This window comes from Stegostoma tigrinum, chromosome 6 (assembly GCF_030684315.1).
Source record: "Stegostoma tigrinum isolate sSteTig4 chromosome 6, sSteTig4.hap1, whole genome shotgun sequence".
Classification (NCBI taxonomy): Eukaryota; Metazoa; Chordata; class Chondrichthyes; order Orectolobiformes; family Stegostomatidae; genus Stegostoma; species Stegostoma tigrinum.
In genome coordinates this window covers 2,174,313-2,200,157 of record NC_081359.1, presented here as the reverse complement: position 1 = coordinate 2,200,157, position 25,845 = coordinate 2,174,313, and the positions used below count along the sequence as shown (strand labels likewise).

Here is a 25,845-nt window from a genome sequence, read left to right as displayed (position 1 = left end):
CCCTGGCCCCCAACACCTCATATTCACCATGGACGTCCAGTCCCTGTACACCTGCATTCCGCATGGAGATGGCCTCAAGGCCCTCCGCTTCTTCCTGTCCCGCAGGCCCGACCAGGCCCCCTCCACCGACACTCTCATCCGCCTAGCGGAACTCGTCCTCACACTCAACAACTTCTCTTTTGACTCCTCCCACTTCCTACAGACTAAGGGGGTGGCCATGGGCACCCGCATGGGCCCCAGCTATGCCTGCCTCTTTGTAGGTTACGTGGAACAGTCCATCTTCCGCACCTACACAGGCCCCAAACCCCACCTCTTCCTCCGGTACATTGATGACTGTATCGGCGCCGCCTCTTGCTCCCCAGAGGAGCTCGAACAGTTCATCCACTTCACCAACACCTTCCACCCCAACCTTCAGTTCACCTGGGCCATCTCCAGCACATCCCTCACCTTCCTGGACCTCTCAGTCTCCATCTCAGGCAACCAGCCTGTAACTGATGTCCATTTCAAGCCCACCGACTCCCACAGCTACCTAGAATACACCTCCTCCCACCCACCCTCCTGCAAAAATTCCATCCCCTATTCCCAATTCCTCCGCCTCCGCCGCATCTGCTCCCACGATAAGACATTCCACTCCCGCACATCCCAGATGTCCAAGTTCTTTAAGGACCGCAACTTCCCCCCCACGGTGATTGAGAACGCCCTTGACCGCGTCTCCCGCATTTCCCGCGACACATCCCTCACACCCCGCCCCCGCCACAACCGCCCCAAGAGGATCCCCCTCGTTCTCACACACCACCCTACCAACCTCCGGATACAACGCATTATCCTCCGACACTTCCGCCATTTACAATCCGACCCCACCACCCAAGACATTTTTCCATCCCCACCCCTGTCTGCTTTCCGGAGAGACCACTCTCTCCGTGACTCCCTTGTTCGCTCCACACTGCCCTCCAACCCCACCACACCCGGCACCTTCCCCTGCAACCGCAGGAAATGCTACACTTGTCCCCACACCTCCTCCCTCACCCCCATCCCAGGCCCCAAGATGACATTCCACATTAAGCAGAGGTTCACCTGCACATCTGCCAATGTGGTATACTGCATCCACTGTACCCGGTGCGGCTTCCTCTACATTGGGGAAACCAAGCGGAGGCTTGGGGACCGCTTTGCAGAACACCTCCGCTCAGTTCGCAACAAACAACTGCACCTCCCAGTCGCAAACCATTTCCACTCCCCCTCCCATTCTCTAGATGACATGTCCATCATGGGCCTCCTGCACTGCCACAATGATGCCACCCGAAGGTTGCAGGAACAGCAACTCATATTCCGCCTGGGAACCCTGCAGCCATATGGTATCAATGTGGACTTCACCAGTTTCAAAATCTCCCCTTCCCCCACTGCATCCCTAAACCAGCCCAGTTCATCCCCTCCCCCCACTGCACCACACAACCAGCCCAGCTCTTCCCCCCCACCCACTGCATCCCAAAACCAGTCCAACCTGTCTCTGCCTCCCTAACCGGTTCTTCCTCTCACCCATCCCTTCCTCCCACCCCCAGCCGCACCCCCAGCTACCTACTAACCTCATCCCACCTCCTTGACCTGTCCGTCTTCCCTGGACTGACCTATCCCCTCCCTACCTCCCCACCTACACCCTCTCCACCTATCTTCTTTGCTCTCCATCTTCGGTCCGCCTCCCCCTCTCTCCCTATTTATTCCAGTTCCCTCCCCCCATCCCCCTCTCTGATGAAGGGTCTAGGCCCGAAACGTCAGCTTTTGTGCTCCTGAGATGCTGCTTGGCCTGCTGTGTTCATCCAGCCTCACATTTTATTATCTTGGAATCTCCAGCATCTGCAGTTCCCATTATCTCTGCTCTTAAGGTCTTCAAGGTTATCAGAGTTACCATTGCACAGTGTACTCGGTCTAGATTAGCTGTAGAAATTGCTCCTTTACCTTGGTGTGTTAGGAGTGGATGAAAAGAAGAAACATTCAGGCAGTGTATCTATGATAGGGTATTATTTCAACATGTAAATTCTGCACTTCTGAAAGTATTTATTCACATCCACTGTTCTACTTCCTGCTGCAGGCTTACTTTACTACAATAAGAGCAAGTTGAGTTAAATGATGTAAAAATGGTGCAGAATTTTGGATCAGCAAACGACATGTTTACTTCTAACTTGCATTCATTGGTAACATCTGTCATAGCTAGCAAAGTCAAAAATCACATGACACAAGGTCATAGCCCAATAGGTGTGTTTGAAATCACAAGCTTTCAGAATGCTAAATAAACCTGTTGGACTACAACCTGGCATCATGTGATTTTTGACTTTGTCCACCCGAGTCTCACTTCGACATCATCACATCACACTACAAACAATGTGGTTGACCGCATGTATTCTTATCGAGAAGAAAACTGGTGTGATTTTACCTCCAACAGTGGAACCTGGCAATGCTTATGTTACCCCTTTAAGATTAGATTAGATTCCCTACAGTGTGGAAACAGGCCCTTCAGCCCAACAAGTCCACACCGCCCCTTGAAGCATCCCACCCAAACCCATCCCCCTATAACCCACACACCCCTGAACACTATGAGCAATTTAGCATGGCCAATCCACCTACCCTGCACGTCTTTGGACTGTGGCAGGAAACCGGAGCACCTGGAGGAAACCCACGCAGACACAGGGAGAATGTGCAAACTCCACACAGACAGTTGCCCGAGGCGGGAATCGAACCCGGGTCCCTGGCGCTGTGAGGCTGCAGCGCTAGCTTCTGAGCCACCGTGCTGCCCTTATAACATTAGAAACTGGGCGGTATGGAAGAATCCAGCAGAACAACAGCCAACTTTTATAAACAAACATTACATTTCTGAGACACCTAGGGGTCATGGTTTCAGTGACCACAATAAAAATCCTAACCTAATCTAGCATGGCTTGATGAGAAGGTGCGAAGGCAGCTTATGGTGTTGGAGATGGTATATTGGTCTGGATTGAGAATTGGCTCTTGGGCAGGAAACAGCAAATGGGGCCAAAGCGTTCCTTTTCAGGGGCCATATCAGTGCAGTTCCATAGGGATCAGAGCTAGAGCCACAACTGTCATAAACCTTGGCAGTGAGCTTCAGCAGCTCTAGTCTTTAGCACTGTAGGCTGCAGGCTCTGAGAGAAGGTGCAGTGGGATTTCGAAGTGGAGGCAGCAAGATTTCAAAAGGAACAATACTGTTGAACTTTAGCCATGAAAGATGTAATTAGAGTTCGGTTGGAGGCGAGGGATTATCTACAGTCAGGGAAGAGATGTATTGAATCATCCCTGCAGGCATTATCACAGTGTATACTAGGGTCTGGGTGGGGAACGTTGGGAAGTGTGAATCCTTTGGGGCTGATGGATATACTATTCCAAAGGGGATGTGGATGTTTGGGGCCTCACTGACACAGTCGGGAAGATGTCGGAAGCTTCTAGAAAAAGATTGCTCACTGTCGCTCTCCTTTGTGCTAAGGAATCTAAAGAATGCAATTGGAAGAAAATGGCTGTGAGCAGATTTTAAGTGGGTGGGGTAACTGTCTCAACCAATCAGGGAGAAGCTGCAGCAGCGATTACACATGGGGCTTTTAAAAGGAAAACAACAGAGGGTCATCAGCCCCTGAGATGTCCAGAATGCAGGCAGTTTACTTCCTGCTCACCCTCCCTCCCCCTCTTACTCCATTGTTTCTTACTCCAGGCCATTCTTACTCCCTGACGGTGTCAGAACATCTGCGAACAGGTCAGAATATACAACAGTACAACACAGGAACTGGTCCTTTGGCCCACCATGTCTGTGCTGACTAGGATACCATTCTTAACAAATCCCATCTTATCTACACATGGGTCCATGGCCCTCCATTCACTGGCACTACTTTGTAAAGCTATCACCTGGCAGTGCATACCAGGCACCTACCACCCTCTGCATCGAAGATTTGCCTGACACATCTCCTTTAAACTTTCCCCGTCTCACCTTAAACCTATGTCCCCTGGTATTTGATATCTCCACCCAGGATAGAAAGGTTCTGACTGTCCACCGTATCCATGCCTTTTATAATTTGCACACATCTATCATATCGCCCCTCAGCCTCTGACACTCCAGTGAAAATAAACCAAGTTTGCTCAACCTCTCCTTATAGCTAGTACATACCAAGCCAGACAACATCCTGGATAACCTTTCGGCACCCTCCCAAAACCTCCACATCCTTCCTATAGGTTGGCAACCTGGCACGTGCACAATACTCCAAATATATCTGAAGTAAGGTCTTATACAGCTTCAATATGACTGGCCAGCTTTTATAGTCTGCCCTAACTGATGAAAGCAAGTATGCTGGATGCTTTCTTACTGACCTGATCCACTTGTGTTGCCACTTTCAGGGAGCTATGGCCTTGGACCATTGATTAAAAGTAAACATAGTATTGACCCTCTTGGTACATGGCACATCGCTGGCACTGCCACTGTTGGACAACTCTTTGGCAGCCCTACACATTGGTAGATGTAGGGAGCGTAGCATTAGGGGACGTTGAACCAGGAAGCTCAAAGGTGGCAGCGGCAACCAATGCCATTTGTAAGTGTGTACTGCCTCCCCTATTTGTAAATGGTGCAGGAGGCTGTCAGTACAAACCTCAACCTGTGAGGCCTCCTGCATGGCCAGGACCGCTGTCGGTGAAAATACAGCATGTGCCTCTACATAGAGACTCGAAAGCAGATGCATGCAAGTTAATGTCATCACTGTTTACGTTCACAATTCTACTTACAAAAAAGTCTTCCTTATCATAACTTCAAAGTACCCTTGGAAGTGCTTTCTTCTTTCTCTCCCTCCCACTGTGTCTCAGAACTTTCCTTCGTTCTGCAGCTGGATTTGAACATGGAGCAGGATTGGAGACAACCTGCTCTGATGAGGAAGGGCACTTGGGGTCTGGATGGGTCAGACATACTGAGGATATACGTGACAAATGCAGGATGACCCTCCTTCTCAAGGTCAGAGGGGTGAGACAGAGTTGTTACAAAATTGTGTAGAATACTCATTAGTTGAAAGGCTTGAAGTAGAATGTGTTTTTAAAAATAATAAAGGGAAAATTGCATGGTCCCTTTCATCGAGAGAGTGCTTTTTTAAGTTTGGAGGGAGGTAAACAGAAAATGTTTGCAAGGAGCACAGAGAGTTCATGAAATGAGACATGTGTATTGAGGGGTTATACTGTTAGCAGGCAAAGTAGCATTTTTAGCAAGACAACAGGTTTTTGAATTTAGCCAATTAATTCATACCAGGCCCCAGACGCCGAAAGCCAATTGATTTTAAATTTCTGAAGAATGGTCCAGACCCAAAACATCAGCTTTCCTGCTCCTATGATGCTGGTTGGCCTGCTGTGTTCATCCAGCTCTACACGTTGTTATCTCTACTATCTCAGAATTTAAATCTTCTGGTGTTGAGAGCCTGGGGTAAATCCTACAGTAAGAAATAAACAGGTCGTCAAGAGTATTAAAAAAAAGACAGCATTTGGAAAATTGGCAGAAAGCCAACTGCTATCTGAGGCAAAAGTAAATCCATTGTCTGAGACATAAACTTGGCTTTCACACAAAATCATTAATCTCTAAAAAGCCCCATCAAAGGTACTACGGCACTTTTAGTTCAAAGTCCTCACAGAAGAAATTACAGAAAGAACAGCAGAAAGAGAGGACATTCCTGACAGATGATCCATGGAGAAGACAGAACTTTCCAGAAGACATATTCTGTGATAACTTGGAGAGATTTAGTTATAATTTATAGTTATCTTATTAATTGTGTTTATAAAAGTGGGAATTGTGTTTATTTGAATAGCATTTCAGTAGAATTTATTTCATATAGGGAATAGTCAGTACTCAGGGGGAATTGTTTGGTTTGTTAGTAATTCTGTTAATTTGTTAACTGTTAAGGTAAGTAAATAAATTATTACTTTTTATTTATAGAATGGATAAGGGATTTTCTTTCTTTTAACTGCTCTTTTAACAAATTATAAGGGGAGAGGCGAACTTCGCTGCGTGTTTTGGGGATAATTATTAGAAGGGAACCAGTACTCCCATTGTAACAGATTGGGGCTTGTGTTTTGGTTTAATTGTCAGAGGAGTTTGACTCCCACTTTATAACAGGGTGCAGGAGGAGGGCCTGGTCAGCGCTCAGTACCTGGATGAAAATTGCTAAGGGGCCTATTCCCTGTCACCCTGTCCCATTGATCCCAGGGACTGATGACAGGGGCAATGGAGTGCAGATGTGCATGTGTTTCTCCTGGGGTTGTTGGGGGGCTGTGTTGATGCTGTTTCTCCAGGACTGCCAGCACCCTGCCCTTGAGGACAGACAGATCGCTGCATGACTCATTGCACTGACGCAACTTCTGGGCAACATTGTGTCCCGTATTCCAGTCTGGTGCTGCTGCTGCTCTCTGCTGAGCATGCAGATAGTGTCCCAGACTGGCAACACCTGCCAGTGAACTCCTGCTCAAGGCTGAGCTCATGTCTGGTCTCTGGCGGTTGTCTAAGTGCCAGTGACTTGGGGCATTTCATCCTCAGGCAGCTACTTTCAGTGAGATGCTCAACATTCTCAACATCTCCATTTCCAACTGAGGTGTCATTATCTGGGGCTGAGGGCTGTAGGAGGAAGCCTTGACAATCTCTTCCTTTGAGAACTCTGTATTCTCGAGCATAGAGGATCAGGAAGGTGGCTCTGCAATAGCCAAGCTCTTCCCTGCAAATTTTGCTGAGATATTGTCAGAATCACCCAGCACATAAGGGCTCTTCTCACCACGTTGTGTGATAAGGAAAGGGGAGGTGACAATGAGTGGCACATCTGTTAATGCTGGTACATCTGGGGGATGGGTGTGGACCATGGCACTGAGGAAGCAGCACAGAGGGCACACAGGAATAGTGGTGTGAGAGGCTGAGAGGATGAGCAAGTGGCTGAATGTATTGTAGGCAACAATGAGGGGTGGTGGGGCATGACCCTCGGCAGGAGGTGTGTTCAGTGGCACTGCTAGATTGAGTGTGAGGTGGCAGAAAGAAGTGTGAGGCACATAGCGGAGGAACAGAGAAGGTCATTGACCTTCCTTCTATATTGTTAGCTATTACTTTGTGCTAATAAGGCTTAAAATATTAGTCCTCTAATCTCCCTAATCTTTTAAACTGATTTAATTTTATTTTAAATGTGGCTTATATTTCCAGGTTTGTAAGCTTCATAATGTTTATTCATTCATACAGAAAGAATGCTAATTGCTATTTTCACATCACTTTAGTCAAGTATTAGTGTAACTGTTAAACTAAAATCAATCAGAACAAACATTATATAACCTGGCCAAATTCCAACAGGTCAGGATTTTCCAATCCCAGAGGAAGTAAGTACAACAGCAGAAGGTTTGTTTAATTGGGTGAGAGGCAAAAAGAAAACTTGGCATTGAGATAAACTTCAGTGATGAGTAACATAAAAATTAGGAGCAGAACTGGATAATTCAGCCCTGAGAACCATACAATAAAATCATAGCTGAGCTGTTTCTGTGTTGAATTCTACATTTCTGTTTGCTCCCAATAACCTTTGATTCCAAAAATCTGTTGCCTTGAATCTTAACGATATTCAATTACCCTCTTTCCACTGCCACCATTTGTCAATAAACATGGATCTTCTGAGGCAGATCTTTCCAAAGCCACACAACCCTCTCACAAAGAAATAAAAACCTTATCTCTGGCCTAAAAGGGTGAACCCTGATGTTAAAGCTGTTCCACCTAGGTCTGCATCCTCAAGAAGAAATGCCCTTTCCACCTTGTCAAAACCATTTGGAAACTTTCCAGCCATTGTAGGATTTGAAAACGTGCAAGTATAATCAATTGTATCCAAATAGCAATCAGAACACCCAAGTAGCAGCCCGCAGTGTTTATGAGCAGGAAAGGACTCCCTCCATTAATGTACACATTGTCTGTGACCACACCAGGCAAATAATGCAGGAATATGCACAGAGATAACAAAGTGTGGAGCTGGATGAACACAGGCCAAGCAGCATCTCAGGAGGAGCACAAAAGCTGACGTTTTGGGCCTGGTTGGTTATTGAAAGGGCAGCCTCCTGGTTGATGACACCTGTCATTTTCAGAACATTACAAACTATTCTCATTTTGTCAATGGAGATCATGGGATGTGCATAAAAGCACTAAGATATAGGACATTTTGGCTGGCAATGCTGTATTACACCAACTGGCCAGTCCAGCCAACTGAATCGCGTTTTCAAGAAGCCTCTATTCTGGGAGGGTGGCCCACGTGGAGGTACAGGCAGCGTTGTACCTCTCCTTGGTGCTGGACATGGGTGCTGACCTGTGATGGGAGGCCAGGTTGTCTTTGTCTCCCTCCCTTCTTTCCCAGTCACCCAACAGCATGAACCCCAGTGAGGCTTTGCCAAACCTTGAGGTTAACTTTCTCCTGCTCTATGATATCTCGAGTGGCAGTGAGGCCAGCAAACACAGGCTTCTCTGTTGGTACTGGATGGCAGTGAGTGAAGAGATGCCTGGGTAGCCTTTAGGTATAGACTTTCACCCTGAAAGTTCCTGGTGGGGGTGAGAATTTATGCCCACCGACTGTACATGGATTTAGGGATTAACCTGGGCTACAACTTGTTGATATCATAATAAGCAACAAAACAATCACTCCATTAAAAAAAAGCATGTAATGAGCCAGCAATAATTACTGTGAGGTATGAATTTATGATCTGAGTCACTGGGTTCGTTAATACTGCAGCTTTATATGAAAGTATGCATTGAACACTCCCATCCGTGTTCAGGCTGTTTACGACACAGTGTGGAACTGTCTGTATACTGTGACCAGAGGCAGGCCCTTGAATCATTTTCAGCTGATGTTTCCCTTGTCGATTTTGTCTGTGGTAGTTTATCATCTGATTCTGCTCCTAGGGACGGAACAAAGAGGCCGATTCGCCAGTTTACCTGAGCTGATACAGGAATTTAGCCTGCACTGTTGGTATTCTTCAGAACCACACGCTAGCCATCTATCCAACTGAGCTAACTGGTACCATTCCCCACACAGTAAAAACCTAAAATGAAGACAATGTTACTTTATCTTATTGGCCTTGAAATTGGCTTAGTACCCTTTTTGTCAGCTGCATTTCTGTTGTCTTCAGCTCAGGCATCTACAAGAGGTACTGAGGTATGTACAAAACCTAAGTATTTTAACATAATCAAACAAGTTTTTTTTTGCTTTAGATATTCAAGAGGACTAAGTGATTGTGATTAACCGGAATAATTTTATGTTTTGTTTTATATTATGTTTTCTTTAAGGTTTTTGATTAAACATTGCTGGTAACAACATTAAATATGAAGTATTGACCTTGCTAAAGGTAGAGTTAAGTGAGTAGTGAACCAAACTGCCATTTTGCTATAGTATGGACACTATGGGATTATCCACTGCTATTGCTTCTGAGAACTGCGAGTAACAATCTTTTGTTCATATTGTCACTAAAATGGGGGAGGGGGAAAGGAGTTCAGAGATAAATAGAGAGAGGAGGGCTGGGGCTGGGGAAGGTAGGTGGTACAGTGATAGGTGAGTGTAGCTCGGGAGTGGTGAGGATTAGTCAGTGAGGTTGGAGGAGTGAATAGGTAGGAAAGAAAATGGACAGGCTGTGTCAGGTCAAGGACGCAGGGAGACCATTTCCGAGAGCATCTGCACTCTGTTCATGACAAACAACACCACCTTCCAGTGGTGAACCATTTCAACTCTCCCTCCCAATCCATGGGTGACATGTCCATCCTGGGCCTCTTCCAGTGTCACAATGACACTACCCGCAAACTGGAGGAACAGCACCTCATATTCGGCCTTAGAGCCGCACAACCCAATGGTCTCGATGTAGACTTTACCAGTTCCAAAATCTCCCCACCCCCTGACCTCATCCCATGACCAACCCTCCCTCTCATTTCCACCTCCTTGGCTTGCTGTGCTCCTCCAGCTCCACATTGTGTTATATCCACTGTTTATAAATTTCTGTCTGATAGTTTCTTTGGCGATCCCATCCATATTCAAACCAATAACAAGGGGTCTCAGCATTGTACCCCATCAATAGAGGTTTCTGATGAGCCACTTGTGGAGACTGAACAGGGGTCCTTGATAATATTTGTGGGGAAGTCAGCTAGTATTAATTGCTGAAGTTTTCCACTATTAACAGTACAAACTGCTGGTCTCTTACAGCCAGCGTATTTGAAAGACGACACCATCTCTCCCTGGAGACTCATATTGCCCATTGCTGTGGATCTGGAGTCATATGTAGGCCAGACACAGTAAGGATGACAGTTTCTCAGACCCATGTCCCCAAAATATTAGCCTTAGGCTCTGGTTTGCAATTCCAGTGTTATTGCAGCTATGTCAGCACCTCCACAAATGATTCAACCCTACTTTGTGAAAGAACCAGAGATTGTGAGTTCCAAGGATTTGCGATTTAAAGGAGGCTGATGAACACACAGTGAAATTATCTACAAAATGGCAAACTGGAACCAAACCCGGCAGGTAGGTGTCAAAGGGTGATGGCAGAAGGCTGTTTTTGTGACTGGGAACCTGTGACCAGCAGTGTACCACAAGGATTGGTGCTGAGACCCTGGCCGTTTGTTATGCATGTTAATGACTTATTGTGAATGTAGAAGGTATAATTATTAAGTAGTGGATGACACACAAATTGGTTGGTGTTTTGATAGTGAGGATGATGGTTTCAGCATATAGTCTGATATTGTTGAGGTTGGTTGGCTCGCTGAGCTGGTTTGTTGATCCGCAGACGTTTCGTTACCATGCTTGGTAACATCCTCAGTTCAGCCTCCGATGAAGCATTGGTGTGTTTTCCAGCCTGGTTTATAAACTGTGGGGTCAGTTGAGATGGATTGTCTCACTTCCGGGTTTCCTCCGTAATGGAATGGATATGGGGTCGAGTTCAATATGTTTGGCAGTTTCCACAGAACTCTAGCTGGTCAGCGATCGCACAATCATCACCAAACAACACTGCTGCACATTCACTGGCAATCTGCCCCCTCTCTTACAACAGAGGAACGCTCACAATGGACTGGAGCAGAGCAGAGCCAGGATAGGATAAGAACTCACTATCTACTCTGAGCCCAATGCACAAGCTTGCTCCCTGTATTGTGGTGCCAAGTGTGGAAGGCCCTCCAATTACATTCTATGTTGCTGAGAATATTCCAAGCTGTTGGGATGGTTTATAGGACAGTGCTAAAAATGTGAGCAGCTTGAGAAAGTGTGTGCCTCAACTGGCCTGCTTGATAGCCCCCTGCCTCTTCCAAGAAGCATGGACTACTGTGGCTGCAACTTGGCAGAGGGTATCCTGGAGAAACCCCTCTCTCAGCAGCTTCTGATGCACTGAACACCCTCACCACCACCAACACCTGTTATAAGTGTTCTTTGCACAGGCAACCAAACTGCTTCATACCTCTTTTTCCAAACATGGAATGCGAAAGGTACTGTTAGGGCACTTGTTATTCCAATTTTAAGGCTGGCATCAAGCAGCTGATTGGACTGTGTACAGCAGAAATCAGTATGTTTATGTCCATACAGGATAAGCAGATGTGAGGCCTCATATCTCTTGGGAGGACTGCAGATGTAGCTACTGACAGTGCAACCTATCTCTAAGGAAGTTCGGGGTATTTGAAGTTTATACTCAGAGACTACTACTCACAGATTAGAGTTACCCTGCCTGAAAGGCTTTGAAAACAAATTGCTTCAATGGCAATATTAACATGGTTAACATCTCAGAAATGAACAGCAGAGGAAGGCATGTCAAAAACAACAAAAGGGCAGACCTAGAAATGAGGTGTCAACCCGGTGAGGCTGCAACACAGCAGCACAGGATGCAGGCAAAGAGTGAAAGCAGCCTACAATAGATAGAGCTGCCAATCCCACACCAATGGATCGAATCTAGATTCTGTTAACCCTCTCACAGCCAGTTGCGAATGGTGGTGAGCAATTAAACAACTAGCAGGAGTTGGTGGATCCACAAATATCACCATCCTCAACAGCAGGGGTTTCCCAGCACATTTAAAAGTCAGGAGTGTGACAAAATACTCCCTACTTGCCTGGATCTATGCATTTCCAACAATACTCAAGAAACTTGGCACTGACCAGGACAAAGCACCTTCAACACTCGCTCAATTCATTACCAACACAGTGATAATTATGTGCACCATTGCAAAATACACTGCAGTACCTTACCAAAACTACTAGGACAAGTCCTTTTAAATCTGTGGCCTTTACCACTCAGAAGGATAAGAGCAACAGATACATGTGAACACGACCCCCTGTATCTTCCCATCTAAGTTACACATCAGCATGACTTCAAAATATGTTGCAGCTGCTTTACCTTCCTTAGGTCAAAATACTGGACCTCTTTCCTGGCAGAATTGTGGTATTCCTACACCCCAAGGACTGCACCAGCTCAGGAAGACAGCTCACTACCAGCTTCTCAACCAATTCAGAATGGGCAGTGAACACTGGCCAAGCCAGTGACACCCCATCCCAGGAACAAACAAAATAATATTAAAACAATCATATCCATTTAATTAGATGATGTAACAATGAGGCAAGTAGGTTCTCCTTTAATGGAAAGTAGTTCATGAACATTCATTTGAAATGATCCACTAACAATATTAAATCTCCAAAAACTCCCTTTCAAAAGTCACAAATAGCTTCTCTTTTGTAAAGGAACTTGAGTTCTGAATGGGAATGAATTAACATCATTCGCAATTAACATTTCTCTTACATGTAGGAAATACACAAAATGCATCATCTTAAAATAACTCGAAACCTGGTCAATGGGACAATGGACTTACATGAAGGCCCTCGATGTGGTGTTACGGCCACCAAACACATCAAAGTGATTCCACATCAACACATATTTCAAAAGCATAACATCACCTACAGGTAAAGATTTTGCTGAAGTGTCACGCCCTGTTCATTCAGTAACATCATATAGCCTTACAGGAACTATCTCAATTGAATGCATCATTTAGCCATTATTTAGTTATTATATTAATTCAATTTCCATTCATCTCGGTTGGAAAGATTGATTGAATACAGCTTAATCAGCCTTTTCATAATCCAGAAAATGATATCAAATAACCAATTCCTCAGTACAAACAGAGCCACTGAACTGTTTTAGAGTTGTTCAGATTTTGGTCAATTTGCTTGGCAGGTGATAGAAAAATAGTTCTCCAAAGTCTTATAGCAAGTTGCAAATTTCTTTTTTTTGGGTAACATTAAGTTGCTAAAACTGCAATCAGCTAAGCTATTTAATAGAGCTTTGACAGTGGTGTGACAGTTTTATATTGATATTATTGCTTTCTGTTATTAACATTGAAATTGGTTTATTTCTAATGATAGTTCTTTAGCTATTTAGTCTGAATAAGTTTCCATGTTTTGTCTATGTTTCAAAATCCCAAAGGGCAACAAAACCCTTCACAACAGCATCTGACCTACTAAGGGCATCATATATCTACAACCTCCCATCCAATCATTACCTCAAAATGCAACAGTACCATACCCACCGCATCTCAGCTCTTCAACAGGATACCCTGTTTATACAAAATAAACTCACTGGAACTGGCCCGCTCTAATCTGTGCATTCCATGTTCTAGACACTGGGGGTTTCAAAATGGAATTCAAATGGAGACAGTTGACCACGTAAATGACCAGCCATTTCTCCAAGCCTCCCCAAAACCTGTCACTGTGAAAGTCTGAAATAATGTTTGCAAGTGAGAATGGGAGTCCTGGCTTTTCAGGAATTCCACTCTCTCAAGCATGGTGGAAATCTGAGCCTATATTAGATAACCAGTGCTACAAAGGAACCAGCGCATCAGAATGATCTTGCTGTTGGATTATGCTTGCATTTAGTTATGATTACAACTTCTAAAAGGCAGTCTGCTTGACAGAAGGTGGAGAAAATCCCTTGGGACACGTTGTCAGTGTTGGGACTTTAAGGGTGGATGTTGATTTGTAAAGACTACACCTGATCCCCAATCTGGGAGTGATAATGATATCTCAAATGTCCACAACTACAACGACATCCATTTAATCAATGGTTCATTCTTGCTGCTGAATCTGGAAGGATCTGTTGCAGCTCCCCTGAGCCTAAGATAATGACACTTAAGATCTGCATGGGCCAGCCATCATCCTTGTCTGAGGCTGTGACAGAAATGTACAAATTCAAGAAGCCACACCTTATTAGGGGAATCAGGGGTTACGGGGAAAATGCAAGTAAGTGGACATGAGGAATGCTGAATCAATCATGCATAGGAATTTCTGGACAACACCAGGAACATAAAAATCGACAAGGAGGAAATGATGGTGTCCTTTGACATTACAGCACTATCCACTTCCTACCAACATGACACTAGCAAAGGAGACACAGGCCACATTACTGGACAATCCAAAAACATAAACCTCCATTGAAACCATCAGCAAGCTGCTAAACATACACCTTACCACACACTGTGTCTTCAAGCCCGGTATATGAACAGATTAATGGAACACCCATGGGTTCACCCATCTAGGCGCTCATAGTAGAACCTGTTATGCAAAGACTGGAACTCACAGCCCTCCCCCAGATCCAAGCTAAACTATGGTTTAGAGACGTGGACGATGCCTTCATGATCATTAAACAAGCAAAGTTAGAAGGAACACAACACTTTATTAACAGAGTATTCTACATTCACCAGGATCAAGTTCACCAGGGAAGAAGAGAACAATAATCAACTCCTGTTTCTAGACATAATGGTGGAAAGAAAACGAACAATGTGGAATTCCTTACCAGCGTACACAGAAAGGCTACACACACAGAGACCAAATCCTGAATTACAAAAGTAACCATCCCAATATCCACAAATAGACCTGTGTCAAGGCCTGTTTAAACTCACTGCAACATCCTGGAGCTGTGCAAAAACGAAGAGGAACACCTATACAGAGTCTTTGTTAACAATGATTATCCTAACAGCTTTGTCTGCGAATGCCTAGCAAACAAACAACAGCCAAGAAGACACTGTATGTCAGAAACATATCTGAACTAACAAGACTCCTACAATCTCATGGAATAAGGATAGCACACAAACAGCCACACTTCACCAGTTATTCTCAAAGACGAAAGACCCTATACCCACATTGAGCAAAACAAAAATGATATATTAAATACCATGCAGCAACTGTGAGAAACACTGCATAGGACAGAAGGGCAGGAAGCTCACCACCAGGATACATGAACTCCAACTCGCAGCAAAATGGCATGACTAACTCTCCCTCATTTCAATACGCACTGACATAGAAAGAAATCAATCTGACTGGGACAAAGTTACAGTATTAGGACAAAGACAAGCACAAGAATCCTTGGAGGCCTGTTTTTCAACGACTGATGAAATTAATGAACATTTTGAAATAGGCCCCATCTACATACTAGTACGATATAAAACCGGAAACAAGACCACCCACCATGGCAGGCCAGGCAATATACATCCCGAGCGGGTCAGAACAACAGCACTCCAACAGAGGCGACACAGCACTGACTATTTCACCGAGAAAGGAGACAAAACATTTGCATGAAAACCAGTCAGCTCGGCAAACCAACCAACAACTCCAATCCCAACCCAAGCTACAGATCTTCGTTAAAGGATCAACCATGATCCTATTGGACGGCAGAGAAGCCTCAAGCGTTGAACAGCCGTCTCCTATTTCCTATGGCCATATGCTCTAAAACCCGTAGGACGCAGACAGTTCTACCAGTGGTTGTCAGGTGACGATTGTCCAGACATTTGCTTTTGCTGCTGTTGTTTCTCAGTAATAGCTGAAGGTATCTGTCATTTTCATAGCTGACCATTGCACATGCCAGCTACTGTTTTGGAGGTTTTCCCCAAGTACAGGGCATTATAAATGGGATGCATGTGGAACAGTACATGTTCACAATCAAGATGAGCACCATTCTCAACTAATATCAGAAGAGAAAATAAGTGTATTTCTTCACAACTGGACTAATGAGTGTGAGACTGTGATAGTGACAGCTCTTGACATGTGCCTGAGTGTAACATCAAGGAGCCCGAATATAGAAACATAGGAGCAGGGGGAGCCCATTCAGCCTACTCTGCCATTCTTCACCATCAAGGCTGATCGTCCAGCTCAACACAGTCTAATCCAGCTTTCTCCCTGTAACCTTTGATCCCATTTGTCCCAAGCACTTTACGTAGCCGCACCTTGAAGACATTCAATGTTTTGGAATCAACTATTTCCTGTGGTAATGAATACCACAGGGTCTCTGCTCTTTGGGTGAAGAAATGTCTCCTCAGCTCTATCCTAAATGGTCTACCCTGAATGGTCATACTGTGATCCCTGGTTCTGTATCGTTGCTCCTTCAGTGTAGCTGGAGCACAACCTTGAAACTCTCTTCACAATGACACTGTGGGAGTTCCTGCGTCACATACACTGCAGTGGTACAAGAAAGCAATTCACCACCCACTTTGTCAGGGCAGATAGGAAAAGATAATTAATACTGACACAGCCAGCAAAGATCACAGTCCTGACTGAATTTTTAAAAAAAAATTGTGGTGAGCTGTTTTGTGAACGGCAATAACTGATCTCAGAAACAACTGCATGTGATCACAGTTATTATCTGTCGTAGCGATTGGAACAAAGGCTATGTGGATCGCATTGACTATACAATCTTTGACTGGGGTTGTCAAACTGGGCCAATTAGGGAGCCCTGGCTGACAGATATAAACTGGGGATTTAATTTGATTTGGCCCCTGACATCCCCCTTCACTTTCTTCACATAAGCATTGCCCTTAACTGGCTATGCTCGCTAATGTTTCTCTCGCCACATGCTGTTTTCCTGGTGGTGGAAAATACAGAATAAGATTCTTGCACAATTGTGTCCTTTTACTGAGTCGCTACACACACAACCACAGGTGAAGTGGGGAAAATCGAAACAGCAGTGCTGGGCCCCATTTGGGTGCAGTAGTAATGCGGGGGAATAAAAGGAAATAAGAAGAAAAATCAGGAGATTAAGAGTCTCCTCATTCTAGGGGTTTGCTCTGAGCTAAGTGGTCAGAGCCCCAGTACTGTGCATGTGTAATTAATGGATGACTTGGTGATAGGATATTGGCCTATGTGCAGTTATTTCACCCCAAAGTGTTTAAGAACAGCGATGTATTGATTTTGACTTTATACAGGGTACAGGAGTATACAACTGACTTACCACAGAAAGTTGTGGATGAAGTTTTGCGACGAGCTTTTGAACTTTGGAGTAACGTCACTGCATTGTCTTTTACAAAAACTACATCCGTAGCAGATATTGAAATTACCTTTGCTGCTCGAGGTATGCTCAAACAATAAAATTACACACTTTAATACATGGAACTGATGCCATTAGACATCATGCAGTGGTCTGTACCTTAACAGTCCTCGCCAAACACCCCCTCTGCAAGTTCTCCAGCAGCAGGGAGTTGTGAGAGGCCTGAGCAAATTGGAACATTAAGTAGGCAATGAATGATTCCTTAAGTACTCCCTCCAACAGCACCGGGATTGTGCCTCCAGACACTGTGTTTGCTTCCATTGTCTCCTGGCTGGGTTTGGGCAGTGGGTGCTTCTGCCTTGCTACCTACATCCCTTTCCTTCCCAGCCAGGAATCATGCTCTTTAACCTGTCAGTCCCTGTTTGCATCAGGGCCTCAATGCTTGGTCCGTGTGAAACAAGGGATTCACCTCACTGTCCAAATTCCTTTGCGTTAAAAGCCTTTCTCAGGACAGTTGCAGATTGAGCAGCAGTCCCCGCTTCCAACCACAGGCTACCTAATTTGCCAGACATTGTAGAAGACCAGGCTTTCTCTTGGAAGGAGATAATGGGAACTGCAGATGCTGGAGAATCCAAGATAACAAAGTGTGGGGCTGGATGAACACCGCAGGCCAAGCAGCATCTTAGAAGCACAAAAGCTGATGTTTCGGGCCTAGACCCTTCATCAGAAAAGGGGGATGGAGAGAGGATTCTGAAATAAATAGGCAGAGAGGAGGAGGCGGACTGAAGATGGATAGAGGAGAAGATAGGTGGAGAGGAGAGTATAGGTGGGGAGGTAGGGAGGGGCTAGGTCCGTCCGGGGAGGATGGACAGGTCGGGGGGTGGGATGAGGTTAGTAGGTAGGAAATGGAGGTGCGGCTTGAGGTGGGAAGAGGGGATAGGTAAGAGGAAGAACAGTTTAGGGAGGCGGGGACGAGCTGGGCTGGTTTTGCGATGCAGTGGGGGGAAGGGAGATTTGGAAGCTGGTGAAGTCCACATTGATACTATTGGGCTGCAGGGTTCCCAAGCGGAATATGAGTTGCTGTTCCTGCAACCTTTGGGTGGCATCATTATAGCACTGCAGGACACCCATGATGGACATGTCGTCTGAGAAATGAGAGGAGGAGTTGAAATGATTTGAGACTGGGAGGTGCAGTTGTTTACTGCTAACCGAGCATAGGTGTTCTGCAAAGCGGTCCCCAAGCCTCCACTTGGTTTCCCCAATGTAGAGGGAGCCACACTGTGTACAGTGGATGCAGTATACCACACTGGCAGATGTGCAGGTGAACATCTGATTGATGTGGAAAGTCATCTTGGGGCCTGGGATGGGGGTGAGGGAGGAGGTGTGGGGGCAAGTGTAGCACTTCCTGCGGTTGCAGGGGGAGGTGCTGGGTGTGGTGGGGTTGGAGGGGAATGTGGAGCGGACAAGAGAGTCGTGGAGAGAGTGACCTCTCTGGAAGGCAGACGAGGGTGGGGATGGAAAAATGTCTTTCATGGTGGGGTCGGATTGTAGATGGTGGAGGTGTCGGAGGATGATGCGTTGTATCCCTAGGTTGGTGGGGCGGTATGTGAGGACCAGGGAGATTCTCTTTTGGCATTATTGCGAGGGCGGGGTGTGAGGGAAATGCAGGCGACACAGTCGAGGGCGCTCTCGACCACTGCAGGGGGGATGTTGCGGTCCTTGAAGAACGTGGACATCTGGGAGGTATGGGAGTGGAATGCCTCATCCTGGGAGCAGATGCGGCGGAGGCGAAGGAATTGGGAATATGGGATGGAATTTTTGCAGGATGGTGTGTGGGAGGAGGTGTATTCTATGTAGCTGTGGGAGTCAGTGGGCTTGAAATGGACATCAGTTTGTAGGTGGTTGCCTGAGATGGAGACAGAAAGGCCCAGGAAGGTGAGGGATGTGTTAGAGATGGTCCAGGTGAACTTGAGGTTGGGGTGGAAGGTATTGGTGAAGTAGATGTTCGAGTTCATCTTGGGAGCAAGAGGCAGCGCCGATACAGTCATCAATGTAACGGAGAAAGAGGTGGCGTTTGGGGCCTGTGTAAGTGCGGAAGAGGGACTGTTCCACGTAACCTACAAAGAGGCAGGCATAGCTTGGGCCCATGCGGGTGCCCATGGCCACCCCCTTTGTCTGTAGGAAGTGGGATGAATCGAAAGAGAAGTTGTTGAGGGTGAGGATGAGTTCGGCTAGGCGGATGATGGTGTCGGTGGGGGGGGACTGGTCGGGTCTGTGGGACAGGAAGAAGCGGAGGGCGTTTAGACCATCTGCATGGGGAATGCAGGTATATAGGGACTGGACGTCCATGGTGAAAATGAGGTGTTGGGGACCAGGGAATTGTAAGTTCTGGAGGAGCTGGAGGGCATGGGTGGTGTCATGGACTTAGTTAGGGAGTTCCTGGACCAAGCAGGAGAAAATGGAGTCCAGATAGGTGGGGCAGGAGCAGTCGGAGACAATAGGTCGACCAGGGCAGTCAGGTTTGTGGATTTTGGGAAGGAGATAGAAGCGGGCCGTGTGTGGTTGGGGAACAATGAGGTTGGAGGCTGTGGGTAGGTGTTCACCTGAGATGATGAGGTTGTGGATGGTTTGGGAGATGACGGTTTGGTGCTCAGGGGTGGGGATGTGGAATTCACTCCACAAGCCAATTGACAGCCTGATAGCTGCGAAAAGGAATGTGTCGGCCAAATAGAGGGAAGTTTGTATTCATTTCCAAGGTTAAAGGAAGCCCTGGGGTAAAATTTACACCATGAACTCAAATCCCAGCTCAACTGCTGTGAACTTAAACTCAATGTATTCAATAAATATCATATTTTTATCTGTAGCCACCAATGAATATTTCCTGACAGATTTGTTTAATATTACTTTCTAGATCATGGTGATGATTTTCCATTTGATGGGCATGGTCATATTCTGGCTCATGCCTTTCCCCCTGGACCAGGCCTTGGAGGTGATGCTCATTTTGATGAGGATGAAACCTGGGTAACAGGGAGTAATGGTAAATGTTTTTCATCATCCCTTGAAGCTCAATGAGTTCAGTTGCTAATGGCAAACACCCACTACTGCTGCTTCTGCACTTTTGAGTTTTGTCAGGAACAGATCATTTGCTGCAGGAGTGAATTTGGTTCAGAACTTTAAATGGTGACACATTGCAACCTCTTGTGGAATTATGCATAAGTAATAATCTTCCTTTCTCACAAAGTAAACTAAGATTATAAGGGCTGGAAATGGCATCTGGATTCCTTATCACGGAATCTTTTATCTACCAGGAGGTCATATTTCACAGTCCATGCCTCTAATGGTCAGATTCTGCAGTAGAGATGCATATTCTATAATTTGTCCCCATTTGCACAATTACTGGGCTAATGAATTCAGAGAAAATGTGAGTTTATAATAAATATATTGTGGCAGAAACTTAGATTAAAGTACTGGGTATGAAGTTTCAGTATGTTGTTCCAGTGTGCGGCAGATCCAGGAAGTTCAGCGCTGACACACCCAGGTAAGAATTTGCTTCAGCAATTAATGTGGGTGATTGTTCTTGCATAATGCATTTGCATAAATGTCCTCAGTCTGGAATAGTTAACAACCACTAGAATAGTTGTGATGCTAGCAGTTTGTCTGGTGTGAATCATGGCAGAATTGGCCTTAAGACAAAGGAATGGCTCTGGACAAGGCAAGCATAAATGGGGGAGAACAAGGGCTGGCACAGAGGAACAAGAAATGTTGGAGCTTATTAAAGAATATATTTCTGGACACCGAGAGAATTTCTAACAGGAAGTAGGTGAGAAAGAAAATTAACTTTTAATAGATTCCTTTGCAATTTTTCCAGTTTTCTCTAGTGGTGAATAGCCTGACAGGTGGCAGATATCCCTGCTTCATTCTGAAATATACCATTATTGGTGCAACTACTGGTCAACATCATCTGGTCAATTGTATCTTGTACTGTTATGTCACAACAAAGTGGGAGGTCACACCAGTTCTGCCTTCAGAAATCAGGAAAGAATGGATAAATGCCATTAAAAAGCTAATGTGGTTAAAAATTGAGAAACTATCAGATCTAAAACACTTAGTAAACAATAATCCAAGTTCTGAACATGAACCAATCTCACTACCAATTTGGAAGAGAATCTGAAAGAAACCATATCTTCTAATGAAGAACAATTGGCAAAAGACCAAAACATCAGTACTGTCAAAACTTCAACGTTAGCTAAAAACGAGATATGGCAAAGACCTTACAATTAGCACAGTTCCAGCGACTAGATCAGATTGTTTGGATTAATATCTTGTCCCCAGTACAGCTCTGATACAAATTGTAAAATTGAGGGGAGAAATCCAAATCAGGGTTACGGGGATATTTCTATATACTTTATTCCCCTTTCAACACCAGTAGCAAAATGGAAGAAAAGAAAAGGAAGAGCTTGAATTAAAATCTTTGACTGCTCAAGAATCTGGTCCATGATGGATGATTTTTTTTGAGGTGCTGCATTACCATAATGGAACGGGTAAATCATATGGTCACCCTACACCTGTTTTGCCAGTGAGCACTGCCTGAATGTTGAGGAAGTTTAGAACGACAACAGGGTCATTGTCATCGGTTAGACATGTCATTGAAATCTGATCAACATCCTGTCAAAGTGTGTGGCCACTGAGTGTGTCCCAAGGTCGTCACATTAAATTTGGTTTCATGTGATCTTCAGCCAGAGACCATCGATGATACCCTGATGCAATGGAGTATCAGTGACAGAACCTGATCAGTGAGAGTGGGAGAGATGAGTTGAGAATCTGCATAAGAGTAACATTTGTATATGGGCCATTGCCACCTGTGTTAGGGCTGGGGAATCACAGTGGCTGTTCTCTTCGGAATACTTTTGCTTACCTTAAATGGGGAGGGATATAGAAAGGGTGCACCAGTAAAAAGCTACCCCAATTTATACTGACCATGGAACCACATCATTGGGGTTACCATCTTTGTGGTCAAAGAAAGATGGTTCTTAGTTTTCCAAGTTGAAATCTCATGGATAATCTCTTGTGTGATTATTCAGGAAGAACTGAAATTGTACCAAATGAGTTACAGGGTTCTAAATTCACATCATCACTCTTCCTGGGAGGAGCAACTGAAAGAACAACTTGGGGATATGTATACTCACAGAATGGCAAAGGAAATGAGTGCAATCTTTATGACCAGGGAGTTTGTTCTGCAGGATATAACGTACACAACCAGAAATCTCTAATTGTACGAATGAAAGGCTCATGGCACGTCATCTGCACATAGAACCCTAACCAATATACGACCGTAACTAGTGCTGACCACCTGACCAATGGCTCAGATGAAGACATTTTGAAGAAGCTCCATTCTAATTTTGATGTAGTCCTCATTGCCATCTCAAACAAAGGGGGGGAGAAAAGCATTCTTCTCAAAGATTTTGTGTTAGAGTTAGCCATGATTTAATACATGAAATGGAACAATCGAGAAGGGCGTAGTGAGAGAGAGGCCAATGCAAACATTGTCCTCCTGCTGACAAAAATGTGTTTGGCATTATCATAAAAACCCTCTTCAGGCAGAACAACAAATTCATTCAAAAAGATTCAACATCAAAACACAGGCACCTCTTGAATTATATTGTTGTTCAAGACAAAGACTAAAGTGATATCTGTATTACGCAATTCATGTGAGTACTGATGCTTCCCAGACAGATCATTGACCTGTTTGATTGGTGATGAGCATCGATCGAGTACCAAGGTATTGGAAGCCCAAAAATGCAAAAGTGAAAAGATCAATTTCTGAACCGAAGGGAGGATTTCCATTTGCAACTTGTGACCATCCCAGAAATTCTTCATATATTTGTCTATTTCTCAGAAAACTGGAATCAAATAAATTCACATATACTAGATCCTGTCCCTAGACCATTGCATTTGAGCATTGTCAACTCCAGGATTGATTTGACAAAATAGTTCTTTAAATACCCAGTCTCCTGGATCAAAAATGAACAGCCAACAATCCTGGACAGAATAACCCAATGTGGCCACTCAAGAAAACAACATCCCATCACCTAACACTGACAGGAGTGGACTCCACTCAAAGACAAATTTGGGAGTAAAGGAACATGTCACAAAAAGGGGAAAACCCAAGGTACCTAACACTGTATTGATATTGTGGCAGGAAACAGGAGGTTCAGGGAGAAATGTTCTGGACTCTGTTTCAGAAGTTTGGCATTTTGAAATTTACATTATTGTGTATTGGCTGATTTGTGAGCTCTACTAAATGTAGATTAAAACAGCGGTCTGTTGCCTTCACCTCTCTGCTCAGTTTCTGGTTCATTGGAAACGAGTTAACTTTGAAACAATATTAATTGTGACCTATAGGAAACTTATTGGTGAAAAGTAAAGGATTAAGGTATCTTTACTGTATATTTCTTAACCTGTCATTTTAAAATCAATTTCATTCATGATTGACAAAAGAAATCATGCAAATAAATAATGAACATTTTGCCCAATAACGATGTTTTACATAATGTTTTAATATTTTTTAGGATCCAACTTGTTGATTGTTGCTGCCCATGAAATTGGACACTGTCTGGGGCTCAATCATTCTGAGGATAAAAATGCTTTGATGTATCACAAATATAACTATGCTGATACACACGGGTACACGCTTGCAAGTGATGATGTGAAAAGAATCCAGTCATTATACGGTACAACAAGATTGACTCATATTTATACGGTATCTTTCATGTAATCAGAAACACTGCCAAATGCAATTTGACATATTACTGTTTAAGGGGATATTGGGGAGCTAAGTTTGGGCAAAGAGATAGATTCTAATTCCAGTCCAGGAAGAAAGGCAGCTAGAAAGGTTGGACAGTTTACAGATGAAATTCCAGAGTATAGAACCTTTACTGTTGAAGGCATGAGAGCTAATTGTAGAGAGATTAAAATGAAGAATACCAAACAAGCAAAATGGCGGAAGTAGAGACATCCCAGAAGACATGAGAAAGGTTGGAGGTGGAAGGCTATCAAGAGATTTGTAAACAGGCTTGAGAATTTAAAAATCAATGGATTGCTTAATTGGGAGCTTAGGTCAGTCAGTGACTGCACCAAAGCTTTTGCACCTTATGCTTTTTTTAATCCCATTATTGATTACAGAAACTTTTAACTCCCAACTTTATTGTCTAAAATATCTAAATAAAATTTTATTTTCCATTTCTCTCTCAATTCTTAAAATCAGGTCAAACTTATCCCCAGCTAATTCCTCCACATGACCAGGCATCAACTTACCAGTCTTGAATAAGGGCAATACCCGAAACATTGACTGCTCCTTTCCTCTAGGGGCTGCCTGGCCTGCTGTGTACTTCCAGCCCCCTGTTTGTCTACCTTAGGTTCCAGCATCTGCAGTTTTTTTTGTCTCTAATCAATTTACCTACTTGTTTTGCACATATGAGGGTGAAATTTCTGCAGGAGTTCTGTTGATCTCTTAGAATATCATAACTGATGCTGTGGAAACTTTGGAGTAACAATGTAAACATTTCATGTTACAATTTTCCTGGGGGTTCTGCAATTATTTCTGCTAAATAATGCAGGGTGATGCGGAGAAATCCTATGGAAATTCCATTTCATTCCTTCTGGAGTAGAAGAATGCTAACAGTTTTGCATGTGGCAAAGTATTGTGTACATGCAAAACACAACTCATCTAATTCCAGCTCCTTATATACTTTTTTCACAAAAATGTGACACTGATTTTCCTCTTAAATTAACAATATAAAAATTCATTTTTCCTTTCCCAACACCATCTTTGATAAAGTCTTGTGCCATCTTCAATTTTTCAATTTTTGAAATGAATTTAAAATATCAGTGTGCCAATTTATTGGGCTTATATTGCAACAATATTGTCCAATAATTCCATGTTATTTATAAAGCTGTGTTTGTGTCCAACATCACTGGTAGGTGGAAAACCACATGTTCACTTGCAAAGTCAGATTGTTGCCCTAAATTTGCATCATGGAAATGTCTGCCAAACTGTCAGACTGATGCTTCTCACACAAATGATTAATATCTACTGGTACTGAGCTGCCTAAAATCATGATGTGGTGTGATCATTTTGGTACTGCATAGAAACACTGAAAATAGAAACAGGAGCAGGCCATTCAGTTCTTTGTTCCAGCCTCACTGTTCAATCTTAACATGTCTGATCATCCAACTCAGTTACCTATTTCCACTTCCTCTCCACATTCTTTGACACCCCACCCTTTAGCTGTAAGAGCTATCTATATATCTAAATCCTTAAAAACATTTTGGCCTTAGCTGCTCTCTGTGGCACAGAATTCGCAGGCAAACTTTTCTCAAACTTTTGCATCTTCTGCCAATGAAATAAGGTGGAAGAGAGTTTATCCAGGGTGGAGGGGTGTTGGGGGCGGAGGTGAGGAGATGCATTCAATTATGTTGGCTGCTTTCCCGAGGCAGCAGGAAGTATAGGAAATCTCAACGGAAGGAACATCCTTCAACTGCGAGCCCAGGCTCTGG

General features: G+C 44.3%; 1 protein-coding gene across 1 annotated transcript in view; it reads left to right on the top strand.

The window, feature by feature from the left end:
- Positions 1-25,845, top strand: part of LOC125453436 (uncharacterized) — a 221,303-nt gene that overhangs the window by 107,817 nt on the left and 87,641 nt on the right. Inside the window, exons 20-27 of the mRNA XM_048533047.2 lie at positions 4,387-4,501; positions 6,407-6,566; positions 8,385-8,510; positions 9,063-9,179; positions 12,787-12,941; positions 17,228-17,373; positions 20,201-20,326; positions 23,859-24,020. Of these exons, the coding sequence (XP_048389004.2) occupies positions 4,387-4,501; positions 6,407-6,566; positions 8,385-8,510; positions 9,063-9,179; positions 12,787-12,941; positions 17,228-17,373; positions 20,201-20,326; positions 23,859-24,020 (1,107 nt within the window). The remainder of the gene's footprint in view (positions 1-4,386; positions 4,502-6,406; positions 6,567-8,384; positions 8,511-9,062; positions 9,180-12,786; positions 12,942-17,227; positions 17,374-20,200; positions 20,327-23,858; positions 24,021-25,845) is intronic.